This window comes from Uloborus diversus, chromosome 5, assembly GCF_026930045.1.
Source record: "Uloborus diversus isolate 005 chromosome 5, Udiv.v.3.1, whole genome shotgun sequence".
NCBI lineage: Eukaryota > Metazoa > Arthropoda > Arachnida > Araneae > Uloboridae > Uloborus > Uloborus diversus.
The window spans coordinates 168050480-168068423 of NC_072735.1; the positions used below are offsets into that span (position 1 = coordinate 168050480).

At 35.7% G+C, this 17944-nt stretch overlaps 1 protein-coding gene across 1 annotated transcript in view; it reads left to right on the forward strand.

The window, feature by feature from the left end:
* The window catches only part of LOC129223267 (sushi, von Willebrand factor type A, EGF and pentraxin domain-containing protein 1-like), a 162785-nt gene extending 147031 nt beyond the window's left edge, over positions 1–15754 (forward strand). The window contains exons 10-16 of the mRNA XM_054857833.1: positions 1394–1519; positions 2364–2531; positions 6203–6388; positions 8567–8737; positions 10289–10342; positions 10426–10498; positions 14463–15754. Coding sequence (XP_054713808.1) covers positions 1394–1519; positions 2364–2531; positions 6203–6388; positions 8567–8737; positions 10289–10342; positions 10426–10498; positions 14463–15183 — 1499 coding nt within the window. The 3' untranslated portion in view covers positions 15184–15754. The remainder of the gene's footprint in view (positions 1–1393; positions 1520–2363; positions 2532–6202; positions 6389–8566; positions 8738–10288; positions 10343–10425; positions 10499–14462) is intronic.
* The last annotated feature ends 2190 nt before the right edge of the window (positions 15755–17944 follow it).

The following is a 17944-nucleotide window of genomic DNA, read 5'->3' on the forward strand; positions in this document are numbered from 1 at the left end:
CAGAGAGTATATAAAATTTAAACATCGAGTGCTTGAAAAGTCGTTTGGACACAATTAAAAAATTCATAGAAAAACAACAAAATGTAGTTTGAATATGCGGTTTGCGCAATAATACTTCACATCAAATCTCCTTCTCCTTCCAAATTAAAAGCATAGATTCGGAAAAACCTCGAAAGCAAAATATCGATTTTACAAAGCCATTAACCAATGTGTTTTCAAAAACATCGATCTTTCGAAAACTTCGCATCCTTAATGGTCCTCTCCATAAAATGAGAAATACAACTGACTGCCAAAACCTTGCTTCAGCAGAATACAATTTCGCATCTAGAAAAAAAAAAAAAAAATTTTTGTTGAACCAACAGTACACACCAATGTGAAATCGATCCATCACAATTTGGCTATAACTAGTTATTCTAGAGTTCAGCGTTCTATTACACAGAGTGGATTTGGGTTAAAACACGGACGCAAACACAAACACGTGTAAGGTTTTTTAATTCAACTCGCCAAGTTTAGATTTTTAAAACTGTAGCCTAAACATGTTTAATGGGTTGAATTGACATGGTCAATTAACACGAACCCAAACAGATTTGACCCTATTGGCACGTTTTTCCTCTCTTGATGCTTCTCCGTAAAAACGCAACAGCTTCTAACAAAAAGTTTAAACATGTTTTGGTGTTATTCCAGTGAATGCAATTAGTACGATAAAACTGTTGGTAAAAAAGGGAGGGTGAACTCAACCTTAAGATAAGTTTTATTGCATCGAACGAAAAACAGTTGTTGGCGAGACCACAAACATTATAGAAACTTTTCAATGTTAGCATTACGCAAAACTTGAAAAAGTTCGCTTACGTCACTTTGCTCCTCACTGCCTCAATTTTCGAGTTTTAGGCTTCGAATTTGCATGTCATTTTTGTATACCGAATAAAGGTGATCGGTTGATTTGGAAGGTTCCAAAATATATTTTTCGATTCGTAACATTGAACATAAAAAGGGGCAATGCGGAACTTTACATAACTGATGTAAAACAAATTACTTAGTTCTGACATGGGGAATCTTTGAAAAGTTAAAAATTTTTTAACATACAGTACAGTCGTTTTGATTGATTTAGAAGCTTCGAATAAATCTAGTTTTATCTTAGCTTTAAAAAATAATGTTTTTTGATTGGTGAGTTGAAATCATGTGCGAAAAAATCGAGCCAAACTAGTGGCTGTAATACCTAAATTTGAAATGATGACAACCTCAAATTACACAAGTACCGAGTGGTCACTTAAATTTTAAGAAGAAAATTTCATGATGACTAAACAATATCAGTCTATTTTGCCATTTATTTCTCAACATTTTAGAACAAAAAAATCCGTCATTTTAGTTTAAAGATTTTTGTTTTTTACTGCAGCTGCAACGACGCTTAAATTATCGTGTGCCGGAGGAGAAGTGGAAGGGCGGTACATCCACGTAGAAGACAACAGGAATAAAGTGGATTACTTCAGCCTCTGCGAGATACAAGTGTACGTTAACAAAGGTGAGCATTTCAACCTAAACGCAACATTGCTTACAGCCTTAGAACAGGAATTAAACTGTAGGGAACAAGTCCAATGATTGGCTTAGCAAAAGCTGACCCAAAGACCCCAAGTCACGTGACTCAGCCACGACGAATGGTTGGCGTGTTCTGCGTGAAACAAGCAGCAGAAACCTGATTTCTTCTAATGCTTTGCTTTAAATCTGTCTCATGGCTTGGGGTCTTGGTTTCATAAATGAAAGTTTTCACTCCCTCCATTTTATCTCTTCTCAATGCTTGCAGCACTTGCTTAAGGTTAGGGCGCCAAATAAGGCCATCCCAAGGTTCACAGCCTATTAGGTCATTTATAATTCAATTGTCTCCAAATTTTGCACATTCATCAGATGACTCATAAAAATAAGAAAATATTCGTTTTTATATGTAAATTTAAGTTTCAGTAATTGGTTTATCGGCGTTTGTAACAAAGAAAGGTGTTTTGGCCTTATTAGAAACGTGGATTCCCAATAAGGCCAACTCTGAAATAACTTCAAAAAGTACTATCAAACTAAAAAGAAGAATTATAAAATTCTTTATTGTGATTCTATATTAAATCACTATTGGTCAAAAACATTTTAGTAAAAATCCATCTTTACTCCAATAGAAAGGAGAAAGATCTAGCATAACATTGGGGGCACTGATAAGTGGACCGCCCCCCCCCCTCTCATATGAGCACCCTTGTCTTTTAAATCCCAAAAATTTCCATAAAATAGCTGAGGAGGAGGGGGGTGCAATTTCACTTGAAAACAGAACTTGAATAACTCTTTACTTACCCACGGATGTTTCGTATGGTATATTTTTTAAATTTCAGGCAGCTATGATTGTGGGGAAGCAGAGCGTCCCGCTCATGCATATTCTGTCAGAACAGAGTCTGGTGCCGTAAATTATCGCTGTGTTTACGGCTTCAAGTTGGAAGGACCCTCGACAAGACACTGCTTGCAAGAAGGACAATGGTCAATGCATCAACCGATATGCAGAGGTCAGTTCTTTTAAAGAAATACTTAACATAACGCAATGTATTTTCTCAATTCTCTACTTAGGGCCGGACTACTTAACTCTACAAATGTCGATCAATTGGTTATTACTTCATTTACTGTCGAGTCGTATGCTGCATTTAGGAATAGCAGCCAGCATAATTCTATTTTTAAAAAATTCCTCTGTAATTGAAGGGTTGACATGGGGAAGACAATAAGTCACAAATCTCGGGTTTTTTGTTTATTTCACGACGGAAAAAACGCTCAAGTCAATGGCATGGAAAAAACAGTAAACCAAACGGCAAAATGGTTCAGTTTCTATGAGTAACGAAGACTTGTATGTAGTCCACGATACTTAGCCTGCAATTTTTTGTTTCAGCTGTAAAATTTACTTTTTGTGACTTCTCCATGTCAGCCCCTCAATTAACTACCAGTGTTGTAGGAGCGAGTCCCAACGTTGGTACTGTCTGCCCTTCACACGAGAAAAGTCTCCGCCGAAATATCTGCTCCTGTCTATTGCTATGGCAACGAGGCGTGCCTGATTCTTCCAAGGAAAGCTTAATGTTGAAAAAACCTTTACCTGTACGACTGTACAAAGGCAAGAAAAAGATTGGCGAAATGGCGCCAAAAAAACCTCCAACTAACAAAGCCGAAAATGAACGAAGTCCATTTCTATGGCAATAGACGGGCTCAGACTTTACGATGGGAGCTTTTCTCGTGAAAGACAGACAGTAGGCACCAAACGTTTTTACGCTCTGCTGAAAAGTAGTGATAGTGTGACTTATGTTGGTCTGGCTTTCAGGTACAGAATTTTATATGTAAGAGAATGGCTAAACCAAATGACATGTTGATTGGTTTGTAAAGCTAAGTTGTCAATAATGCTAGTCATTCCATGTCAAGCGACCAAGTGGTACCCGACCATGTACAGCTTGGATGAAATTTTATAGAGTTGTCGACACACACACACACACAGTGACGAACCTCGGGGTTGGCAGGAGTGGCTCCCACTAGGGACACAACAGTAAGAACAAGATTTTTTCGAAATATTATTAATTTTTTAGTAAAATACAATTTTAGTATCTTAACTCTACATCGAATTGGGCCATTTTTGGAATAGGAAGTATGCATCTAGGACTGACGGTTACGAAAATAGAGGTTTTGCAGGTTGCACGCTGTATACATGGTCGGAACAAAAGTGCATATTACGCGTATTTCATGCTTAAAAGAACGAATTGAGGTACATACATGTTTCTTTCTTCTTCTTCCTTTTTTTTAATTGAAAGACAACATAAGAGTTATATCAGCACTACCCCGTACGACTTTTCCTGTTGTAGAAAATTAAATTTTGGTTCGCCTGTTTTCGCCCATTTGGTTCGCCTGTATATTTACAAATAATGGATAATGAATTTCTCGCCGATTTGCTATGTTAATTTGCTCGCTCATGTTACGGTAATTTTCTCGTCAATGATATGGTGATTTATTCGTTCGTCCATATTATGGTAATTTGCTCTTCCACGTTATGGTGATTTGCTCGGTAAAATGTTCTTGAAATTGGACTAGAAAAAGAACAAAATCGAATTTTCGAAAAATCCATTTGAGGTGCACACCCCCATGCTACAAACTAATTTTGTGCCAAAATTCATGAAAATCAGCCGAACGGTCTAAGCACTATGTGCGTCACAGAGATCCAGACTTTCAGCTTTATTATTGGTAAAGATAATTTTAAACATTATGTCCCACATGAACTTCGTTAGTGGCATGCAAAAGATCAAGGAGAAATAGTTTCACGTATAGTGTTTTGCAGAATTTCAGCAGGTATTCCACCGATGTCTTGAATGATTCATTGTTTTTACTCATCAATACCCAAAGCTGGAGTTTTGTACACTCAATCACAAACAGATTTGATTTCATGGAACAAGCGGCGGATAGGACACCATGAACCGACCCTGGCATTTATCGACGTACGTATCACAGCACTCCCGGTATTTTCAAAAATCGCACATTTTAGGCATTTTAGCAAATTTTTGGTTGCGTTATAGGAGGGATGGATGATGGGTTCTCTTCCTTGACTTTTTTTTTTAATTTAAACTAATATCAAGGTATGTTTGGTGATATTAGATGGTCTGATAAAGTTCCTTTACCTCTGGAAATTTTCCAAAGTTGAAGTTTAAAAACGCAATCTTTGGTTATCTTCGGTGACGTTTCAGGAGGAATAAGGGGGGGGGGGCTTTGGGAAAATTTTAAAATTGATATCTTTAAGTCGTAGTTCTAGAATACTGTTTTTGATGACTTTAAGGATATTGTGACTTTTCTCCTGAAGTCTGAAAACGTGACTTCAAATTTCGTTTAGAAAGGATTGGGGAAGAATTAGGGAATAGTTTTTTTTTGGGGGGGGGGGGCGAGTTCAGTGCTCTGAAATTTTTTGCCACTGAAGTCACTTTAGGATATCTTTGGCGCGCTTTCAAAATACTGGGGGTAGGTATGAAATTGCGGCCCTTTAATTTCTTCAAACGCATATTGAACGTGGAGAGAATGAGTGCGGACATCAGCTTTTAATTTATGAGGTCAATACAAGATGCAAGTATTAGCAAAATATAAATCTACTTTATAAATCTTTACCTCCGATGAGGGAAAGTGAGGTGCAAAAAAAGCATTTTTGAGCATCTTTGATAAGTTTTGGGGGGGGGGGGGTACTCGCCGGGGAGCTCAATGAGATGACATCTGCTTCCAGCTCAGTTATTGACTATTCCACACTGATGAGTCCATAACAAAGACAAAACAGCGGGCTCTGAATTTCATAACTGACCCTGGTCTGAACATTATCCTGGTCTAAACGAAGTAAATCTGAGTTATAGTAACCACTTTTCGTTTGAACTAATTTTAACCCTCGTCTGCAGTTCGAATTAATCAGTTTAAAAGTAATCTAAACTAAAATTTGAGTCAAATTACTTGATTTTTCAGCTATCACAGATGAATTCAGTGTTATCATCCAAGAAGTTAATGCAGACTAATTTTTATTATTTTGTATCCAAATGAAATAGTTGTAATGTGTGGCAAGAGTAAAACGTTGTTGCATAATGGCTAAATTGACTGTTAAACTTTAACCAATGGTCGAGATGTTTTGGCTATGCCTACAACTTTTCTTCAAATCTGTTACCAAGAAAAAACATTGTACTTTTAATTGGTTTTAAGTATTTTCTTTACTAATAATAAAGCTGAAAGTCTCCCTGTCTGTCAGAATCTCTGTGACGTGCATAGCGCCTAGACCGTTCAGCCGATTTTCATGAAATTTAGCACAAAATTAGTTTGTAGCATGGGGGTGTGCACCTCGAAGCGATTTTTTGAAAATTCTATGTGGTTCTTTTTCTATTCCAATTTTAAGAACAAAAATATCACAAGATGGGCGAGTAAATTAAGAAATTAGCATAATGTGGAACCGTAACATGGGCACAAGCCAATTGGCGAGAATATTCACCATACATTTATTTGTAAATGTATAGGCGAACCAAAAGACCTTTTAATTTTCTATTACGGGCAAAGCAGCACGGGTACTACTAGTTTTATAGAAATTTTATGAGGAAGAAGAGTATTTTGCTTTTAATAATATAAATTTATATGATTAGAATATTTTTTTCCAGAAGAAACTTTTGTTATTTTTTTGTTTCTTCTTGTGTAGAGATCATCTGTCCACACTTGGGAGAAGTGGACCATGGTCGTATTCACTATGTGGGCAGGAAAAGAGACCAACTGACCCTTGGGACCATGGCCAATGTGTCTTGTGAGTATGGTTATCGCACGACTGGTGGACCATTGCAGTGTGAAGAAAGTGGAAGATGGAGCAGAGGAAATCTTTCTTGCCAGCGTAAGTAAATCAGGATTTATAGTCCTTTAGGTTTTACCTTTCTACTGTTCAAACCATGCCAAAAAGTTGCCTAATTCGTCAAAGTAGCAATTGTAAAGTCTGGTCGCTTCATATATTGTCAGCAATGCCACCATGCTAAACTAACGAATGTGAAAAATCGTGTTTTTAAAATTAGATGGTTTGTCTCAGTACTCAAAAAAGGCTACCTACTTCAAACTAGTTTTACAGCTAAATATTATCTATAAAAATTTAAACATTGAAAATAACTATACGCGTCAGGTGGAAAAATAAAAACAATTTTTGGCTCTCCTGAAAAGTGCCAATGTTTACATTTGTTGGTTTAGCATGGTGTCAACGATATGAACAGTAACAAAGATGTGAGATGATTCCATTGAGTTAAGTTTTCAAACTTTAGATACAAAATTGAAAAACATTATTTTTATAATTTTCTTCGAAATGAGTCTCGAGTAGATATATCAATCTGAATCACCCTGGAAACTACTATTAGACAGTTTTTTTCTGTTCAATGTAGCAGTAAGGGTGTTAAAATATATGAAAGTTCTTAGTGAAAATCCCTCGGATTAAGTTTACATAACTAATGTTTTTACTCATAGATGAGCAGACATGGAAAATGGCTCATGCGTAAAATCTTAAGAGTATATGAATATTGATTTCGATTAAATTATTTTTCTGGGAAAGTGTTTATTGGTTATTAATTTCAATTTTAAGATAAACATCTGAAAATATCAAAGAACAGAAACTTGGGATCATGAGTTCATAAACATATCGGACAAGAAAGCTTCAAAATTTAACTACAGTAAAATCCCTCTAATACGGACACTAACTGGGCAATTTTTTTTGTCTGCAATAGAGAGGTGTCCACAGGACAGGGGTTTAATAATGTTATTTGTATTTGAACTGGGGAATTCAAAATTCTCCGCATAAGAAGGGTGTCCGTTAGGAGGGGTTTTACTGTATTAAGAAGTAATAAGGTTTAAGGTAAACACACCAGTAGTGGTCACTTCAATGTTTATATTTGAAAAAATAGGATTCTAGGTTTCCCACTGGATTCAATCGTGCAGGAGGTACATTTGATGCTCATCTGAATCTATTGGAAGACCTGGAATCCTATGTTTTCATATATAAACTTTGAAGTGGCTTACTGAAGCACTGGTCACTACTGGTGTGTTTTACCTTACTTTGGTGCAGAAACACTAAATGAAAACATCAATGCAATAAAAAAAAATGCTGACACATGGTTGAGAGGTTACAAAGAACCCTTTCATCAATATGTGAAGTTGTGAGCAAGAAAATGCAAGAAATTCTAGTGCAGGTGCAGAAATACAGAAAAAGGCCCTGTAGTCTATAGTACCCTATAGTCTTCTGAACTCATTTTCCCCTACGCAAATGCTAAAAGTCGCCTAAAATTAAAAGAAGCATAGGTGGTAAACTCACATATAGATTTAAGACTTTTAATAACTCTTAGTGAAAAATGTATGGTTTGTGTTAACTTTTTCTACTTATTCTTTTTGTAAAACTAGTGTTAAAATATTGAAAAAATAAAGTGGGGCTGTCTATTTTCAAATGGTATTTCTAGGACTGCTGCAATATGCAAACATTGATTAAAAAAAAAATATATGAATTTTGACCTCTTGAATTCAAATTGTTTTTGGCAATCACGAGTGTGTGTGTGTGTATGTAGGCGTGTGTGTTTATGTGTGTGGGGAGTATGTGTGTTTGTGTGTGGGGAGTATGTGTGTTTGTGTGTAGGGAGTATGTGCATGTGTGTTTGTCTGTGTGCAGGTATAAGTGTGTGGGTAGTTGTGTGTATGAGTGTATGTGTGTGTATGTGTTTGAGTGTGTGTAGGTGTATGTATGTGTGTGTTTGTATACATGCGTGTATGTATGCGTATAAGAGTAGGATATTGACGCAACCTGGAGACGGTTTTCGCTAGAGGAGCAGCATCGTGAGGCGGCCAGTCAACGGACAGTGGTGCTGGTGGGAAAATAAAATGATAGCACATCAAAACAGTCAAATGAAAGCAATAAGCAGTCGTGATTGCTCAAAAAAAAAATACCGAAGATGTTGCTATTAAGAATCAATACGGGGTGGGGGGCAGGCAATTGTGTTTGACTCAATTAAATGTTGTTCACTTCAATGATTCTCCATGTTTACAGCTGTGGAGTGTGGAATGCCATCAGTACGACACGAATCTGAACAGTACATCCTGCTCAATGGCACCCGGTATGGTAGTGTGGCTCTTTTGAGGTGTGAAGATCGGGAAGCCCTCATTCTGTGCCGAGAAGATGGTATGTGGAGTGTGCCAGAGTTGGACTGCTCTATTTACAGTAAGTTCAAATTAAAAAACTTTTGTGTGACACACACATACAGTCTGTTCACCGATGAGATGGAAAGGCAGACATCTGGTTAACCAAGTGGAAATATATTATCTATTAGTTTTCAGGGATGCCAGCTTTTGCAGATGTGTGTTAGCCCCCCAAATTGAGAAGAGTCACATTAAATTGGCGAAGAATGCGCATCAAATCCCCCCCCCCCCATTGAGATATTCGTCGTAACTGGATGTTTGCCAATTCCATATCATCCGTAGGCAGACTGTAGTTTGGTAATAATCAGTAAGTTAACGCTCTTCAGCCAGGGCTAAGGCAAAACTACATGCAACAAACCGGCAGCCCAGTTAACGACACCTAGATGTTGCAGTTTTGTCCTTGTTAATTTTATCCATCAATTTGAAGATAATCTCAGCTACAATGATAGTACATCTGCCTCCAGCTCTGTTATAAGACCATTCCAGACGGACGAGTCAATAACAAGAACAAAACTGCAGCCTCCGGATGTCATAATCAGGCTGAGGGTAAATTATAGTTAGGAATTATGAGTAGCAAGGACTTTATAATGATATCATCTTTGTTGTGCAAAAATTACTATTTGCAAGAAACATGACCTATAGATTATTTTTACCTAGGTGACTATGATTTTTAGATTGTACTACAGTGTAAAATGGAGCAGGAATGCTCTATGGTTTGAAGTTATAAAAAGTATGCAGCAACAGGAAATTTTTTTTTTGTGGCTTACAACCAGTATAAAACCAGCTTTATATTCTGATTTGCAGTGTCAAGTAAAACTAGCCTTTGATCTATCCATGCTTCTTTGATGAGAACAAGAGATTTTCCAATATCCTCGCGAGCAATATCATTAAAATTAATTTAGGTTTCTCATTCAAACTACGAAATCTTTAGTACACCGGGGCAATTTCAATGTTTTGTGTGAAAGTTTTTAAATCATGCCTTTTTTTTTTGTAAAGTAAGAACATTCCCATTACTGTCATTTGCGATAGTAGTTGAAGTTGCTGTGCGGCCAAATGCTGTAGTCGAATTTCGTGCTGCATTTCAGTTAATTGATATTTTGTAAAGAAGATCTAGAATAATTGAAACCTGACAGGCATCTCCAATATCTTTAAGGTAGATATTGAACTAGACTATTCCCAAGAGAAGTAGCAATGAAAATATGAAGCAATGAAAAAGGTTAAATAACAACTTAAGAGTTTTTGAGTTGTGACTGATACAAGGACCCACTATATACATTTTCAAACAGTCTAAGTTCATTTCAAACTCATAAAGTTAATAATTACAACAATTACTTGGTAGTCACATACATGTAGTAGAAGAACTAATGAAGCTTGTTAGTGAGTTCTTAAGTGGCGTTGCTGAATTATGGTATATTATTATGCATTGACATTTCACAAGTTTGAATGGACTGTAAAATAAGATACATGAAATGTTTAATCCATATTCATTTTTCTTTTAAAATGTTGATTCATTTGTATAAGATTAGATAATAAGCTAAGTTTCAGTCTTTTAGTTACAATATTTTTTTTACAGATAATCTATCAAAGTTAGGCCTAGTTGAAGAAGAACAAAATGATGTTCCTACAGGTACATGAAAATTTTGCAAGATTTTCTAATCTTTCATTTGTCTAGCCATTTATTAATCAGAATTTAAACTGACATTTTTACAGGAATCGTAATTGGGATGGCTGTTGTTGTGCTTTTTCTACTCTTGGTTGTCATTCTGGTTCTTTTACTGAAAAGGTAAGTTTCTGTACCCAGTATCTTTGAATCCTAGGACTGGTATATATGGGTGTTGATTCTAGATCCAAAAAAAAGAAAGAAAGTGTGCAACATAAAAAAGACACACTTACATGAAAATGGCATCAAGGTAAAAAAAACCAGTAATCAATAATTGACACTGCTCAGCTAGTTGACTTATAAAAAGAAATCAAAGGCTGAAAGGTAATCATTGCAAATTCGAACAACACTTTTTAATTTTGATTAAAAAACATTTAGTTTGTGTAGTGTGTTTTATCAAAATCACAAAATGATTTTTAAATTTGCAATGCTTACTTTTTAGCTTTTTCTTTATAAATGCCAACTGGGTTTGGTTTTATCTTAAACTTTAATTTATACAGTCAACTCTAAAGTCCGAAGGGACTGGCTAAATCCTTTAAGTTATAGGAAGTTTCCACAGTCCTTAAAGAGTAGGTCCATTTAAAAGGATTTGCGTTATTGCATGTTGACTGTATACAAGCAAGGGTGACCACCCTTTAAGGGCAAGAGCCCCCTTTCCCCAAATGATAAAAATACCTCTTAAAACACCCCCTAAAAATTTCAATGGCACGTTTGCGCCATGACAAAGGTGGGCAACCCTGATATACGAGAGTCGGTGAAAGAGTTAGTTGCACAGCTGAAGAAAACCAAACAGATATCTCCATCATTTAAGCAGGCATGGTTCGAGTTTTTTGATGCTTTCTGCAAAAAAAAAAAAAAAATCACATTCAATGCCAGATAAACATTCTGGATTGCCGTTCACACCTTGTCATCCGAAGTGGTTGGTATTATTGTTTGAAAAGTACTTTCATGGAACCAAAAACATGGAAGTCACAAAGGTGAAAGGTCTGGGCTAATAGAAGGATGATCCCACACTACTAAACTAAACTTTTTCAGAAGTATGTACATTTGTTTTGCTGCATGCAGGCTTTTACTGGCATGAAAGAGTATAAGGAAAGTAATTTCTACACTACTCGAATGACAAGGTTAAACCAACGCCTGCGTGATACTAAATGTCTATCACTTTCTCATTTTAACTTAGAGCAAAAATAAACTCAAAAAATTATGGTGACTGCTGCCATCTTTTGGAGATATTAGAAACTAATTTTCAGAAAAATTAATAATTGGTTAATTTTTAAAATTAAATTTAAATTTAGAAATTAACAATTTAATTTGAATTATTTGGATTCCTTCCGATTGTTGGATGGTTGCTGGGTGACACAATTTACTGTGCTATTACCATGAGTTGAGTAGTTCATTTTTTGAGACAAATGCAACAGGCATTTAGTATTAAGATGGTATTGGTTAAGCTTGCAACCCAAGAATAGTTATTTGCCATAGGATAGGATTTCCATACAGAAAAATAAACGGATAACTTGTATGAACGTCGACAATAGGTTAAATAAGAGAAGTGATTGTATTAAAAAGTAGATTTTTAATGGAATTTGACGATACAACAAAAGTTATTGTGAAATATCCTGTTTGGTGCGTTCATAACTAGAATTTAATTTACAACCTTTCAAATATTATTCTTTTATTCTAAAGTTGTTTGGATGTTGTATGAATTTCTATAGCTTCTCGGTGGTATCTAAAGTTTTTCGGTCATCATCACTTCTAATGCTCCTCAAAGTTAGCACAAATGAAAACTGTACCACCTTTTACAGATAAAGAATCCTGCACATCCCTGCACTTAATGAGGATATCTAGCAGTCTTTGCTGAACGCATGGATTGTTGTCATTTCGAAGTTATACAACTATTGTGCTGCTCTGAGAAGTTGAGTTCCGACTCTGACAATGTTTATTACTGTTTCAGAAAATAGGGAGGGGTAATTGTCCCTAAGTTGAATTGAGAAACTTTCTTAGTAGTTTTTCAAAAATATTCCAAATAAAATCCAAGTCGATAACACCTATTTTTCACTAAACTCCCCTAAAACAGGTAAACATAGTTAAGGGCACAGCTCAACTAACCAGAGCTGCACTATATAGAAATTCCCCAGTGTGCGCAGACTTTCTAAATGTGAGGCAAAAATTACAGTGTACAGATTACATGGTTTCCCGGGAAGAAGAAACACATACCTGCCAACCTCCGAGAAAAAAAATCCGGAAGATTTTTTTATTTTTATCCACAAGATTTTAGCGCAAAATAAAATCAAACAGGACACCTACCCTCTTTACATTTAACAATATATTAGTTATGAATTTCATATCAATTGAAATTACTTTCGTTTAGTAAATATTACTTTTATTGCTTTCTTTAAAAGTTTGGAAATAACATTTGTTACTCATCTTAAAAAAAGAACGAAGCAAAAACAGCTCGAATTGAGAGAATGAGAAGATAATTGGCGCCGAAATTGTGCCCCTAGTTGCCCGCCGCGACGCTTGCTTTGATTGGATCCTGATGAAGTCATGCGCTGTATCACTCAGTGACGTCATAATCTTGCCTCGCTTCTTCTCGTGCCATTCTCTTACGGCAAACTTTCCTTGGCTACTTGGCCTAAAACGCGGTGCCGCGTTCCACAAAAGTATCGTTAGCGCAAAAATTGGCGAAATAATTATTTTTCCTACAAAACGTGAAAAATCCGGAAGATTTTGCTCATAACCGGAAAAACGGAAAAGGACATAAAAATCCGTAAAACTTCCGGGAAATCCGGAAGGGTTGGCAGGTATGGAAACACATAAGAAAAGACAGTATTGGGTAGAGTAAGAAGCGTACCTGCACAAGGAGAAATCGACATAATATCTTTTACATATTTTTGCCTCAAAACATTAGGATATCTTACTGTTGTTTCTGGGCTTAGATGCCTTACAGTCCCTCTGAGAAGATGATGTATGTGGGTCTGTTTGGAAAGTAATGTAATGATTGTACAGTAAGTTAAATATGCACTGCATTTGAAGCGAGAAGGATCTGTTCAGGAAGGAGTTGGTTAATGAATTCACTGTCACTCTACTGAGTAAGGTCAGGCACTTTCATGAAGTGTTTTTGTCGCTCATACAAACCATGCTTCAATAAGCAAAATATTTCCATCATGTTTTGTTGTGCAACTTATCAAATCAAATCTACAATTTATAACTTTCCCTACGATAAAGAGAGCCATAAGTGATGATTGTTTAACAGCAAAGCAAATACTATCAGCATAAGAGATTTTTTGAAGTCCGCGAAAAAGTCATAGACGAAGCCTGCTGAAGAGGCCACCAAACAACCACTACACACCAAAATTTGTGACTGAGCTCTTTAATTCAGACTGATGTGTGAGTGTTCGTTGAATGTCACAGACATTACATTGCGGGCTTAGGGTCACGCAAACGTAACTACATTCTTTTCCCCATACTTTTGATCCGACTTCAACCTATTTAAGAGTCACGTGCATATCATCACCACAGAGCAACAGTAGGTTTTCTTAGTGTTTATTACTGGGTTTAGATGTCTTACTGTTGCTCTGAGGCGACGATACGTTTACCTGGCTCAAGTTCTTATTTGTGCATGCATATCTATGTATAATGTTCATCTCGTTTAAAAAAACATAATCGTAACAGCTGATACGACTTTGCGTCAACAAACTGAGAGTGGGTGTAGTTATGTTTGTGTGACCCCAAGACCTAAAATATTCCTTTACAAGAGACTGACCTGCAGGTGCAAAGACTGCACAAAGCTGGTCACCAGCATATTAGTCAATTAAAAAATGTCAAAAATTGCTCATCCCACTTACAGCACAGACTCTAGAAATGTCCACTAAACTACCTTCAATGCCAAAAATTTCTGGAATTGATTTATACACTTAAGAGTCTATTTTGAAACCTTTGAATGCATTTTAATCTTCAGATTAATAAATATCTAGTAATATACTCACAAACATTATTTCAACTTCATGAATAGATCATATGTTCTGTAACACATTGATATTATAAAATATTACCTATTAATGAAATCCGTTCTCACTATGTTTTTCAGAAGAAAAGTTCTTAGACGGAATAGTACAGAATCTCTGCCTTCAAAAGACACAGGATCTACATTAACACCCAATTCCCCTCAGCCTTATGAAAATGATGCTTTCTATGCTACAATCCCAGTAGACAGCACTGGAGAACCCATTGAAAGCAAGAAAAACTTCATGTCCACCATTCTCTTCACCAGAAAAAAGAACACATCTGATTCAGAATCCAAGAAATCACCGCATGATAAAAAGAAAGACTCTGAAGATTCTTCTGGCACAACAAGTAGCATCTATGAAGAGATTGGATCTAAAAAAAACCTCTGTAAGGAAAAGAAAGCTTCAGATCCTAGTGGACAGATCCAAGCAGATCCAGAGGATTCTCAGCCTGTATACGCACAAGTGGACTTGGACGAAAAACGGCGATCCCGTCTGGTTAAATCTCTTTGTGAGCGTTTTGACCCCGTTGATCCACCCCCATGGGAAGTGACATACAGATCAGAAGCAGCCCCTTCTTTTGACGATGTGGATCTAGAACCTATCAAACTTCGTGAGTTGCCTCCAATACCAGACGATAGTGGCAGCGATATTACATATGCTTCATTATGCATACCTTTGGAACCTCCAACCTTAATGAGGAACAATGACATTTATGAGGACACAATTTCTGTGGCAGATACAAATGGGGGTCAAATGAAGGACAATGATATATACCTAGCCAAAGCAGCACCAAAATCATAATGAAGTGTAACAATTTCATCAAAAACTCTTTTAATGTGTGGCAGTTGGGGAAGGGACCAAGTTAAATGGGTGAATTTAAAAAATAGATCAGTTCAATGCATCTGAAAGTTGATATGCCATTAAATTTCATAACCGGGAACTTTTTTATTTTAGCAGTCTTCAGATTTATTTGCGTTGAACATGCTTATGGATGTGGGACCAAGTCCAGTGTTTGTGACCATTTCTCTTAGGATGCAAATCTTGTCATGCTGTCAAATTGAGCTAAGTTGCAAGATTTCCTTTACAATTAGTAATCAATGTTACACTTTCTACTTACTGGCAGAATGTGTTAAGAGAGCACAAATACTTGACTTTGAATTCTCTGATAAAAGGCAATAGAAAAAACGCTATGTAATCATTTAATGAACGGGTGGAAATGTTGAAAAAAATAAATAAATAAAATAGTGTACATAATTTTTCTAGTATGAGTGACCTCAGTCTTCAATGCATGGAAATGAAACCATGGTAAATAACAATACTTTTCAGCTTCTATAACATTGAACCAATGGTTTGAAACTCATGTAAGCAATTTTAATTGCAAATTCATAGTTTTTACACACACATATATATATATATTAGAGTGGGTCGAAAAACAACTTATTTTTAATTTTGATGATGGGTAATGCAGAAAAAGTGCCACTGGTTGAGCAAAGTGCACATAAAAAAAAATTTGACGACTTTTTAATTTGCCGCAATTGGGTCGAAGTTTCGAAAAAATGCTGTTTTTTCATGTTTTTAGCCAAAATTAATAAAAATAGTATGTTTCTATTTTTGATGATAAGTTACGCGGAAAAGGTGCCATTGGTAGCACTAAACTCCAATAAAAATTTTAAGGGGGGTATAGATCTTTCCTTTGCCACAAATGAGTAGAAGTTTTTGCCATTTTCACTTTTTTAACGTTTTCAACAAAAATTCTCAAATAATAAAAATTTGGTTTTCACCATATTTCTCTGCCATAATTCTATAGTTTTATCACATGTGATGCATTTTGAGAGATGTGGTGTGTTGTAAAATAACAACTTATTGCATATAAATTTTTTAATTTAAAATCTGCTATTAGAAAACTTAGTGCAGCTCTCTGTTTGATTAGCATTCAAAATCAAGGGAGTAATGCAAAATTTGTTCTTAATCACTGGTAAATCTTTTTAAATAAGAACAAAGTTATTATCTCTTAATTAAAAACAGTCGCGTGAAATGGCATTCCCGTAAGAACATTAAAAACAAAAAACAACGGCGTCATTGCAGGAATTTAAAAAAAAAGAAGGAAATACAAAAAGAACTGCAACACTTGGTGTACATTTTTCATACAAACGAATTCCCGGTCTGACACCTGATAAATAAGATAGAGAAAGTACTGAACCTAAGAACTTTCTGGCTCAATCTGATGGCATGCAAAAACCTACTTATGCTATCATTCTAGGTTACCTCTGTCATGTATTTCTACGTTGGTAAAAGAAAATACTGAAAATTGAACTGAAGCAGAGACCAAAAACACATAATTGATAATTGTGCAACTGTTTCAACTGGACTGTGTTCAAGAGTTAACAGACAGCCAACCACGGCCTATTAGGTAGTTTAGGTGGCTCACAGCTGCCAATAGAACTCTTTACTTGCACTTAAGTACCACGAAACAAAAAGATGCCTTATGAAGTCTCGCACAGTTCGTAATATCAGTTGATTTGCCCGTATGATGCCTAAAGAAACGACCAGGGTACACAAAAAGGGTTTTAAAAAGTAAATAACATGGCCTTTCTAAGAATTCACAACAGTGGAAACTGACGAAAACCAAGGTATGAAAATATTGTGATGAATATTAGATAGCAATTAATAGAAGAAACAAGAATCAAGAAATTCGAGTGTTTAAGGTTTAAGGTTCCAAAATTAAAATTCAGGTTATCTGAATACGACGATATGCTCGATTTGGTTCTCTACCAGTATCAGCCAACCTCAAATCCCAAAATGTCTTTTGTCACTAGAAACTGGAATAAACGTAGTATCCAAAACTTTAGAAATTTAAATCCTATGCCAGCTGTGTGTAGTAAATAGAAATACTACTAAAATAGCATGGAATTGGCAGATGGCCACAAAGGAAAAGATGCTTTCATTATAGCAATACTGTAACAGAAGTAAAAGCGCTAAAATGCAGAAATTCAACTCGAAAAGAGCTTTTATTACCTCAAACAGTGTAGATAAAAACTCTGTTGAAAGTACAAGCAGAAATTTTCTGTACATCGATGCCATTTTTTGTTCTTTGTTAAGTTCTGTGCTGTTTAACCATAATTTTTAACGTAGCTGCACAAAGTTTTCGAAAAGCACATTTCAAATTAAAAATTTTATACGCAAGAAGTAGTTAATTTATGACACACCACGCATCTAAAAATGCATCACATGTGATAAAACTATATAATTATGGTAGAGAAATATGGCGAAAGCAAAATTTTTACTATTTGAGAAAATTTATTGAAAACATTAAAATACTGAAAATTGCTAAAACTTCTACTCATTTGTGGCAAAGGAAAGAGCTTTAACACACACCTCAAAATTTTTGAGGGAGTTTAGTACCACCAATGGCACCTTTTCGACACAACTCATCATCGAAAATAAAAACATACTATCTTTACTAATTTTGGCTAAAAACATAAAATTACATCAATTTTTGGAAATTTCAACCCAATTGCGGCAGATCCAGAAGTTGTTAGAAAAAATTCAAATTTTTTATGTA